At 37.7% G+C, this 12,170-nt stretch overlaps 1 protein-coding gene across 1 annotated transcript; it reads left to right on the top strand.

Annotated features, from left to right (window-relative positions):
* The first annotated feature begins 10,072 nt into the window (after positions 1-10,072).
* On the top strand, positions 10,073-11,516 carry LOC127628109 (POU domain, class 4, transcription factor 3-like). The gene is made up of 2 exons (XM_052104797.1): positions 10,073-10,168; positions 10,425-11,516. Exons 1-2 carry the CDS (start codon positions 10,073-10,075, stop codon positions 11,328-11,330), a joined length of 1,002 nt encoding a protein of 333 aa, XP_051960757.1. The 3' UTR covers positions 11,331-11,516.
* The last annotated feature ends 654 nt before the right edge of the window (positions 11,517-12,170 follow it).

Below are 12,170 nucleotides of genomic sequence, written 5' to 3'. Positions count from 1 at the left end.
AGCTGCTTTCATTGATCTCTCAAAGGCCTTTGATATGGTTGACCATTACCTTTTACTGGATAAGCTTTACTCTATTGGTTTGAATAAACATGCTCTGCTCTGGTTCAACTCCTATTTGCATAATAGATGTCAGTGTGTTGTTTACCAAGGATTCCAGTCAGATTATTTAATTGTTGATAAAGGTGTTCCTCAAGGCTCAACTTTAGGCCCCTTACTTTTTTCAATCTTTATCAATGACCTGGCACAAGTTTGTTTTCATTGTGAATTAGAGCTTTATGCTGATGACACTGTCATCTATACCTCTGATCGGGATTTGATGCAAGTTCAAAGAACTCTTCAATCTGACTTTGATAAAGTACAACAGTGGCTGTTCATTAATAAACTTATGTTGAACATGAAGAAGTCCTTCTGCATGGTGTTTTCCACGATACAAAAAAGCCGTTGTGCTTCCTGTTTTGAAATAAAATTTTTCCTTTGGGAAAAAATTTGGGCCTTTGGATCGACACTCCAACCTTACCTTTAAGATACATATTGATAATATCATTAGGAAAGTATATGGGTGTCTTAATACTTTGTACAGATCAATTAATTGTTTTTCAGCTCAAGTCAGAAAAAAAAATTATTTCTCAACTGGTAATACCAATTATTGATTATGCAGACATAGTGTACACTAATACCTTTGAGTCCAATCTCAAACCCCTAAATGTTATAATTAATTCTCTTTGCAGATTTATATTGAACTGTCCATTTAAAACTCATCATTGTTTTATGTATGATTCATTAAACTGGTTGCAACATAAACCACGAAGGGATTATCACTGGATTAAGTGTATTTTTAAATGTGTTTATTCTAATTGTCCTGCATATCTTAAACAGCACCTAATACCCTATTGCTCAGCATACTCACTTAGACACCTCCAATGCCCAAAATGTTTTACGGTTCCAAGGTTACTTTCTGTAGCTGGTAGGAGAGCATTTCAATATAAAGCCCCTCATGACTGGAATAACCTTCCTCTATTTTTGAGGTCTATTTCTACATTTGGTTTATTTAAATCATCACTTCTTTCTTTTCTTAAAACTACATGTTCTTGTCATTAGGGACAAATGGTATTAAATGATTTATGTAGAATACATATAGTAGTATGTAGGCTATATAATTATGATTTTTCTTGTAAAATTATCTTGATTTTCTTTGGCATTACTATGTGAGATGTGACGTTATCTTGCTTGTTACATTTTGTTATAAGGCATATTGATAAATGACGCATTGGTTGTTTAATGCATTCGGCCGAATATTTGTCATAATACTTTAAAATTTGTGCTATATTTGATTTGGGGCAAGGGTAGGTGAGCGGGTTATTGTTTTGTGTATGTTTGTGTTTGTGTCTTTTTTGTACTGTGTGGTTAACTTTTGTGTCTGTATAGATTGGTGCAGGACCCCCTTGAAAATGAGATGTTACATCTCAAGGGGTTATCCTGAAATAAATTCAAAATTCAAAATTCTTCTTCCCTGAAGTAAGAACATTAAAATTACACATTTCTTTTGGGATTTATTGCTATTTTTATATTATTAACATGTACATTTATAAATGTTACAATTTATTTGTATATAAATTAAGCATATTTTAGGGGGAAATCTAAACATTTAGAACCTACACTTCTATAAGTTGAAACATAAAGAAAAATGTGACATAAATTGGAGGCAAATTGCTGCCATCTGATGAACAAAATATAAATAACATGACTTGTCATGCAAGTAACAGCCAGTAGATGGCTGTAGCCACCCACTGTGTAGTCTGATGGCTTTTTGTAACATAATTGTATATTTTTTCACAAATATATGCATTTGGATATTTATTTAAACATTATCAAACTATTATTTATCAAAGATTAGCATTTTAAAATTGATTTGAAGCACCAGTTTTTACAGTTAATGTCATTATGTTTGCAATCAAACCTGACCATGGTGTTACAAAGAGAAGAAACAGAATAAGCATTTTCAACCAATAAATTGTTTCAAAAAAAATTATTTAATAACTCAAAGTAAATGCATAATAATGTCATGAAAATTAACTAAGAAACAGAGATGAACTGTGTGTGTGTGTGTGTGTGTGTGTGTGTGTGTGTGTGTGTGTGTGTGTGTGTGTGTGTGTGTGAGAGCGTGTATTTATCACTTTGTGGGGACCAAATGTCCCCATAAGGATAGTAAAACCCGAAATGTTTGACCTTGTGGGGACATTTTGTCGGTCCCCATGAGGAAAACAGCTTATAAATCATACTAAATGATGTTTTTTGAAAATGTAAAAATGCAAAAAGTTTTCTGTGAGGGTTAGGTTTAGGGGTAGGGTTAGGTTTAGGGGATAGAATATAAAGTTTGTACAGTATAAAAACCATTATGTCTATGGAAAGTCCCCATAAAACATGGAAACACAACGTGTGTGTGTGTGTGTGTGTGTGTGTGTGTGTGTGTGTGTGTGTGTGTGTGTGTGTGTTTTGTACTGAGGATGTTTTAGAGTCTCATCCTGTAATTAAATTGTGCTGATTTATTGAATGTATCTGACAGATAAAAAAATGAATTGCTCTGTATTTTGGTCTTTCCCATTTATTTTCAATGGTCGGTCAAAAGATGACCACATATTTTTATAAGTTCAGATGGCAAATGGAGGAAAATCCCTTTTTGTTTGTGTTGCTTTTGTTTCATCCCTCTGATCCAAACTTACAACACAGTGTAAACTTAAATTTGGCTTCAGTGGCTTTGACATATTCAAATGTGCATGAATAATGCACAGCCATCCCTTACTTTGGGAAGCCAAGTGAAAAACACTCAGAGTCTATTTGATTTAATGCAAGCAGTGTTGATTGCCCCATGGGAGAGGACGTCAACCACAAGCTTTACCGACTCGTCATTCTCTCATCCCTTGTCGAAGGAGCGACAAGCACTCAGAGCTTGCTCGAAGCTTGGATACAAATGGAAATGGATGGAGCAAGAACACTGTATCAAAGCTATAATGCCTGGAGAAGAGTACAGTCCTGTCGCATCTCACCCAAAGCATATCATTAAAACACGTCAAGTGAAATCAGTGCCATGTTGTTGCGAACTGATGAAATGTCTGCAAATACCATCACAACCCTTAAATAGTGCAATGTTTTTGAGATGACGTGAACAGATGCCCAACTATCAGAGGAAGAGACTTGTGAAGTCACGGTGAGGTTGATTTTTCCATGCAGACAGTGTGAGAACTGATTTGGAGAACCCCTATTCTGGCATGCAGTATGTGTTAGTCAACTGACCTTGCTGACGATAATGGAATTTTGGTCATATACATGCTATTTTCTCTGTAAAAAAATTTACAATAGCCTATGCTTCAAATGGTTAGTGACACACGTAAATGTTTAACAATCGAAGCGGCTAGTGATACCTAGGTAGCTGCATTTAGAAAATTGAATAAATCATTCATTATACAAAATATGTCCTCTCCTCCGCCATGTTGAAAGGTTATGTCTCCTCCCAACTCTTAAACTCAGGTATCAAAATGATCCCAGTTTAATTACAATTTGAGAGGGCATTCATTTTCAACTTCCAAGCATGAAACTCATATATAAATTATTCCGATAGCATGTGATTAGCCTGCTATAAATGTCATAAAGGTTAAAATGATCTGATAGAGTAAAACTTACTGACCTTGACACAGTCATGAGGGTCTACAAGGGTCCTCTCTGTGATGTAATTTCCTGAACTAAGGTTTTCTTGTCACATGACAACAAAGTGGCTTCCTGCATGTTATCACACTGACATCCACACATACAAAAGTTTTTTTTTCTTTAGTTTTGTTTGAGCTACTTGCTCAACCCGGGGGATCCCCGGCCACTCTATTTCTCAAACTAGAGACTCTGATGTACTTATCCTCTTGTTTAGTTGTACATCTGGCCTTCCACATCTCTTTCTGTCCTTGTTACAGCCAGTTGTGCTTTGTCTTTGAAGACTGTATGTGTACACCTTTGTATGAAATCTTCAGTTTTTTGGCAATTTCAAGCCTTGTATATCCTTCATTCCTCAAAACAATGATTGACTGACGAGTTTCTAGAGAAAGCCGTTTCTTTTTTGCCATTTTTTACCTAATGTTGACCTTAAGACATGCCAGTCTATTGCATACTGTGCAACTCAAAAATATACACAAAGACAATGTTTAGCTTCATTTAACGAAACAAATAACTTTCAACTGTGTTTGATATTATGGCAAGTGATTTTCTAGTACCAAATTAGCAAATTAGCATGATTATTCAAGGATAAGGTGTTGGAGTGATGGCTGTTGGAAATGGTGCCTGTCTAGATTTGAAAAATTGGAAAAATTACTTTTTTCGAGGGGGCTTGGGTAGCTCATCGAGTATTTACACTGACCACCACCCCTGGAGTTGCGAGTTCAAATCCAGGGTGTGCTGAGTGACTCTGGCCAGGTCTCCTAAGCAACCAAATTGGCCCGGTTGCTATAAAGGCTAGAGTCACGTGGGGAAACCTCCTCGTGGTCACAATTAGCGGATTGAGGTGAGTAACCGCACCACCACGAAGACCTACTAAGTAGTGGGAAATAGGCATTCCAAATTGGGAGAAAAGAAAAAAAAATACTTTTTTCAAATAGTGATGATGTTGTTTTTTACATCAGTAATGTCCTGACTATACTTTGTGATCAGTTGAATGACACTTTGGTGAATTAAAGTATCAATTTCCTTCTGAAACTGCAAAATCTGTATATTATTCCAAACTTTTGGCTACCAGTGTGTATATATATATATATAAGCCAAACAAGACATTTTAGATCCAGAAAACATAAGTAGCACATTATTGGCCTAGTTTTAGCGGGAAGACTAGCAGCTGTACATCACCGCACCATTAGCTGGGTAATTCCCAGCCAATCACATGCAAGCCATTGCTTTATAAGTCTGCTCACAATCTATCACATTGCTGTTTCAATGTACTAACATGGCAACCTCCACCACCCCACCACCACAAGTTGAGTTTCATCCTGCTCAGGGGTAAGCTCCTCGCCCCTGCCTCCTATCTCCGGCAGGATATGACGGTTATGAGTACAACTTCTTCGGACCGTCAGACCGGGACTACGTCAAAGACAGACATTACTTTTCTGATTTATATTCATCAAATAAATCTTCATCTTAAATCTCACTCAAGTCTGCGAGTCTTCCTGATAGAAATATCTTCCTGTGAGCGTTCCAAAGATGGTTGCCAGTGGATTGATTTGCTAGAAAGACTTTGGCCATACCAAGACCTTAAGCCTCTGATATTTTCAAATCAAACGTCCCTGCACCCAAACAATGGAAATGAAGAAAAGTGATTGTAAAAAAAAAAACTAAACACTTTTAGTTCAAACCCAGAGAGTGAGAAATGTGCAGAAAGTGTCTTGTGTTTATGTTATGGCTTCTTTTGGAATTGTTTTGGCTGGCCAAGTTTTGCCTGAAGCAGGTTTTTAAATTCTATTTACTTTTTGGATGAACTTTATGCAAAATCAGTCGCAATCGTGCATTTTATTTTTCTTGTATTCAGCGCGATTACTCGTGTGAGCTTGTATAAATATATCTTCTTTAAAAAACATGCTTATAAATACGTTCAAACTATCTTAACACATCGTGTTGTTTTAAGTTAACAACAACAAATAATCTACACATTATTCTATCATTGAAAAACAGAAATTCTCCTAAATAGCAATATGGTTAAAATAGTATCTCCAAGTTCAGAATGTGATCAAATAAATAAACAAATAATAATAATAATAATAAAAACAATTTGCCTCACAACAGATTAAATAACTACATTTACACTTTATTTCAGTGCACAACTCAAGATTACACTCACAGTTTGGAAAAGTAAGTGTCCATGTACATTAAAATGGAGCGATGAGCAATGAATGGGGCATTTTTAGGTTATGCTTTTCAAATATTCATGAGCTGAAACTTTATCTTTCAAAGGATGGGGATATGACTTTATCATTATAGGTATTATAAACAAGCTAGGGAATATTATGACATAGTTGGGCCAACATGACTACTTACATTTTTACCAGGTCTTAAAAAGGTATGCACTGTTAATCTCCGTAATGAATGAAAAAATGCCAGAGAGGTAATGGATGCCCGCCACATAGCGGATGAATAATTGAGCGTCTGGGGAACAGGAGAGGTGGACGGGATCGGATGGTGCATGTGTCACTGTACTGCCTGGCTTCTTTTTCTGCAGTCACCAGTGCGGTCGCCATGTCAACCGGCCATGCACTGAGAACAGGTGTTGACTTCCAGTGGCCAATAGCAACACCATCTATTTACCTGAGTTTGTGTGGTCTTAACCTTTAACTGGATGCTTACTGGGGAATTCATTGGTTTTCATAAAAGAATATGATTATAAAACTCTTTTTAAAAAATTTACAAAATGTACACACACACACACACACACACATATATATATATATATCATCTATTTTCTTTACCGCTTAGTCTATTATGTTCATGGTGGCAATAGGGAGAGCAGAGAGGCCCAGACATCCCTGTCCCCTGCAACTTCCTCCAGCTCAACCTCCAGAAGCTAAAAGTTTTTATTTGTTCAGTTATGTTTGAGCTACTTGCTCAACCCGGTGGATCCCCAGCTGCTTCCAGGCCAGAGATATAATCTCTCGGCCGACCTCGGGGTCTCGTCCCAGTTGGCCGTGCCTGGAACACATCCAATGGAAGGTGCCCAGGAGGCATTCTTACCAGATGCCCGAACCACCTCAACTGTATACTGTATATATATACACTGATGGCCAAAAGTTTGGAATAATGTTCAGATTTTGCTCTTATGGAAAGAAATTGGTACTTTTATTCACCAAACTATCATTCAACTGATCACAATGTATAATCAGAACATTAATAACTTCAAAAATTACTAATAAAATTTGGAGAAAAAAACGACTTAAACTAATTCAAAGAGATCTCAACAAAACAATCCACCACCGACTGCAATGACAGCTTTGCAGATTATTGGCATTCTAGCTGTCAGTTTGTCCCTATACTCAGGTGACATTTCAGCCCTCGCTTGTCAGGCACTTCTCACACACCTTACATTCTAGCTGATCCCACAAATGCTCAATAGGGTTAATATCCATAACACTCTTTTCCAATTATCTGTTGTCCAATATCTGTGTTTCTTTGCCCACTCTAACCTTTTCTTTTTGATTTTCTGTTTCAGAAGTGTTTTTTCTTTGCAATTCTTCTCATAAGGCCTGCACCCCTGAGACTTCTCTTTACTGTTGTACATGAAACTGGTGTTGAGCGGGTAGAATTCAATGAAGCTGTCAGCGGAGAACATGTTAGGCATCTCAACTAGAGACTCTGATGTACTTATCCTCTTATTTAGTTGTACATCTGGCCTTCCACATCTCTTTCTGTCCTTGTTAGAGCCAGTTGTCCTTCTTTGAAGACTGTTGTGTACACCTTTGTATGAAATCTTCAGTGTTTTGGCAATTTCAAGCCTTGTATAGCCTCCATTCCTCAAAACAATGATTGACTGATGAGCTTCTAGAGAAAGCCATTTACTTTTTTTTTTTTGCCATTTTTTACATAATATTGACCTTAACATCGCAAGTCTATTGCATACTGTGTTATTTTGACCAGTTGTCATTTTCTGCAAACAAATGTTCTAAACGAAAATATTTTTAATTTGGGAGAAATGTTGTCAGTAGTTTATAGAATAAAACAAAAAAGTAATTTGACTCAAACACATACATATAATTAGTAAATCCAGAGAAACTGATCATTTTGCAGTGGTCACTTAATTTTGTGGCTACAGTGGTGGCCACAAACTTCACAAATAATTAACCTTTAACTGAAGTAAAACAATTGAAACAGGGGAAATATCTCATTATTAAATAAATATTTTTCTCCAAAACATGTTGGCCACAATTACTGGCACCCCTAGAAATGTGTATGAGTAAAATGTATCTGAAGTATATTCCCATTTATATTTGACATTATATAGTGCACATGGGAGACTAGGAACATGAAAATATTCGGCCATGACTTCTGTTTCACAGAGGTATAAATATGAAGTAACACACAGGCCAAATTCACAGTGGGTTAAAATAAAGAATATAGTTCTGATGTGGGCATAAGGTTGTTGAGCTTTACAAATTGTGAAGTGGCTATAAAAAATAGCTACAGCATTGAAAATACACATTTCCACCATCAAGGCAATAATTAAGAAGTTCCAATCAAATGAAGATTTTAAGAATTGACCTGGAACAGGACGTGTGTCTTTATTGTCTCCACACACAGCGAGTGGCCAAAGAAACTCCAAGGCTCACAGCTGGAGAATTGCTTATATAATTGTTATATATAATTAGTTGGGACTTTCTATGGTCTGATGAAACAAAAAAAGAGCTTTTTGACAACAAACACCAGAGATGGTTTGGTACACACAGAGATTAAGAAGTACCCAATGCCCACGGTTAAATATGGTGGTGGATCTTAAATGTTGTGGGGCTGTTTTTATGCCAGAGGTTATGGACATCTTGTTTGGATTCATGGCATCATGGACTCTATCAAATACCATCAGATAAAAAATCTAAACCTGACTGCCTCTGCCAGAAAGCTTAAAATGGGCTGTGGTTGGATCTTCAAGTAGGACAATAATCCAACACAAACATCAAAATCAACACAAGAATGATTCACTGACCACAAAATCAAGGTTCTGCCATTGCCATCCCAGTCCGCTGACGTGAACCCATAGAAAACCTGTAGGGTACACTAAAGAGGAGAGTCGACCAGTGTGGACCTTGGATTTGAAGTATCTGGAGAGATTCTATATGGAGGAATGGTTTCAGATCACTTCTCATGTGTTCTCCACCTCATCATGCATTGTAGGAGAACATTCAGAGCTGTTATCTTGGCAAAGGGAGGTTGCCAAAAATATTGAATAAAAGGGAGCTAATAATTATGGCCAATGCATTTTGGAGAAAGATATTTATTTAATAATTCAATATTTCCATTTTCCAATTGTTTTAGTTCAAGTAAAGGTTAGATTTATGGGAATTTTTTTAATGAAAGATCAAAAGGATAAACAATGCAGATTTTTGGCCACCACTGTACTGTATTGCTATCACCGCATATTTATAATTACATCAAAATATATTCATTATTTTAATAATTAGCTATTATTAATCCTTGGATTTTATGCATTTAAAAAAATCTGTAAAACTGCTATTTATATGCAGAATAATACTGGTTATATTACTGTTACTGTAAATGTCCCAGGCCTTTTTGTAGTAATTGTGAGATTATAATAATTCATTATGAATACTGAATATATATATATAAAATGGTTGATTATAAATAAATGACAACTAATAACAATCTACACTTGATTTACCCCTCTAGCTTGTGAAAGGAACACATTTATTGTTTAAATACATATAGCGCATTTGTAAGTATTATATTCAAACAGCTTTAATATATATGAAAGAATATTTTTATTCTATCTTTTTATTATTATTATTATTATTATTATTATTATTATTATTATTATTATTATTATCTCTGTCTTGAAGTTGTATTGTTTGTTTACTGGAAGCTTCTGTCACCAAGTCAAAATGATTGTATATGGAATAATACTTGGCAATAAAGCTCATTCTGTTTCTAATTCTGATTAAAGCCCTCTTTTTCTAAATATGAACACAAAATAAAATAACAGTAAATAAAATAAAAGAATAAATGAAGAAATGAACATCTATATGATTTAAATCTGTAATTAGTTTTATTAAAACTAATAATAAACTATGAAAAATAAAATACTCAACAATTTAAATGCTTCCATTTTTAATTTGCAACATGGACACATGTATTTGCTACAGTAGGTGACGCATGCGCGCTAGCCCTCCTGCGTTCACTGACTCACTGCTTGAAAGTTGAACGGGGGGAGGGGGGTGGGGGGATCCGGCGGTGCTGCCAATGGAAACAGCACACACGAGGAGCGTCGAGCCAGAGCACCAAGCCGCATCCATGTCAGGTCCACTCTCCCGCAAGGTGCGCAACGAAGATGATGGCCATGAACGGCAAGCAGCACTTCTCCATGCACCACGCGCTGCACGCGAGCTCCGAGGGTATGCGTCGAGTGTGCCTACCTGCCCCGCAGGTATGTCTCACGGTAACTACTCACTGTCTCCCTTCTGTCACTTTGAGGTGTTTTGAGTTGCTCCAACATCACTCCCTCCCCCACCTCCTTTCCTCCTCTGTCTCTCTCTCTCCCGCACATGCCTATCCAAGCAAAAGCTCCTGCTTTCATATTAATTTTTATGACCTGTACTTTGAGGAGGGTGCTTGGGAATGTTCTGTAATCCGGAGTTAACACAATTCCCCACTGACTTCCATATGCGCGCTCTTGCCTGCAGCTCCAGGGCAATATATTCAGCGGCTTTGATGAGAGTCTGCTGGCCCGTGCTGAAGCTCTGGTGGCGGCTGACATTGTGTCTCACGGCAAGAGTCACCCTTTCAAGACGGACGTCACCTACCATACCATGAGCAGCGTCCCCTGCACGTCCTCTTCCTCCACAGTGCCCATATCGCACCCTTCGACCAATCTGCCCTCGCACCATCACCATCACCATCACCTCAGCCACCAGACCTTGGAGGGGGACCTGCTCGACCACATCTCCTCGAGTTTATCCGTCAGTGGGATGGGGGCCCCGCCGGACCAGTCGGTGATGACCTCTCAAGCTCACCAGCACCACTTGCAAATGGGTCACCTGCACCAAGCCATGGCCATGGGCCACCCGCACGCCCTGTCGGTCCACAACGGGATGGCGTGCGTCAGCGATGTGGAGTCCGATCCCAGAGAGCTGGAAGCGTTCGCGGAGAGGTTCAAACAGAGGAGGATAAAGCTCGGAGTGACCCAGGCGGATGTTGGTTCTGCCCTCGCCAACTTGAAGATTCCAGGGGTAGGGTCGCTCAGCCAAAGCACCATCTGCAGGTTCGAGTCGTTAACGCTTTCCCACAACAACATGATCGCCCTCAAACCCGTCCTCCAAGCCTGGCTGGAGGAGGCCGAAGCGGCTTACCGGGAGAAAAACGGGAAACCAGACCCCTTTAACGGCAACGAGAGGAAACGAAAGCGCACGTCGATCGCGGCTCCGGAGAAGCGATCGCTGGAGGCGTATTTCGCCATCCAGCCGCGACCGTCGTCCGAGAAAATCGCAGCGATCGCAGAGAAGTTGGATCTTAAGAAGAACGTGGTTCGGGTTTGGTTCTGCAATCAACGGCAAAAACAGAAAAGGATGAAATATTCAGCAGTGCACTAGTCGTGCTATTGCAAAAAATTGAGACATTTCAGGAACACCACAGGGATCTACATTTATTTATTTTAATCGTTTTAAGCCCATAAAGACTCTAAGTAGCCTACATACTTTTCATATTGCCTTCACTTGGTGTAACCAACAATTTGACACTATTAAAAATAATGTTGATTAATCTTTGGTCACACTTTACGTTACAGTGTACGTTACTGTGTAATTACGAGTAAGTGTAACGCCAGTGAAGAACAGGTTGACTATTTCATGTGTAGTTAAAGGCCTATTTCACGGAGAAGATTGCGAGTGATGATTACACATTGATATGAATGAATTATAGAAACATGTAATACATGTGATATGGGCATTGTAATGTAAAGTGCTACCTATTATTTTATTAAATAATTAAATGGATATTAATTTAGCACTTATTTACAAAGAAATGCTGTTTAATCCTTTAAAAGCTCTCTCTTTTTTTTAGTTGTATTTCATTTAATTTTTTTCCAGGAGAATAACTGAACAGCTAAAACTTTGTTTCAGTATTATCACACGGGAAATTATATTTTGAAGTGTGCACGTGTGTTTTTGGTATTTACAGATTACATTTAAAGACTTATTTATATTTATTTACTAGCCTGTACAATTTACGCACAAGGTCTACCTTATGTTAGTATCACTTATAATGTGTACCGACATTTGTAATAATCGTTTGAATGTCTTTGCATATGCGTGACTATGGTGGAAATTCACAGATTGTCACAAATCGTCACGATATTTTATTTTGATTTTTTTGGGGGGTAATTATCATCAGTTAATCAATGTGATTGTAATATGCAAAACTGATGGTGTAAT

This window comes from Xyrauchen texanus, chromosome 34, assembly GCF_025860055.1.
Source record: "Xyrauchen texanus isolate HMW12.3.18 chromosome 34, RBS_HiC_50CHRs, whole genome shotgun sequence".
NCBI lineage: Eukaryota > Metazoa > Chordata > Actinopteri > Cypriniformes > Catostomidae > Xyrauchen > Xyrauchen texanus.
This window is presented reverse-complemented; position numbering and strand designations above follow the sequence as displayed.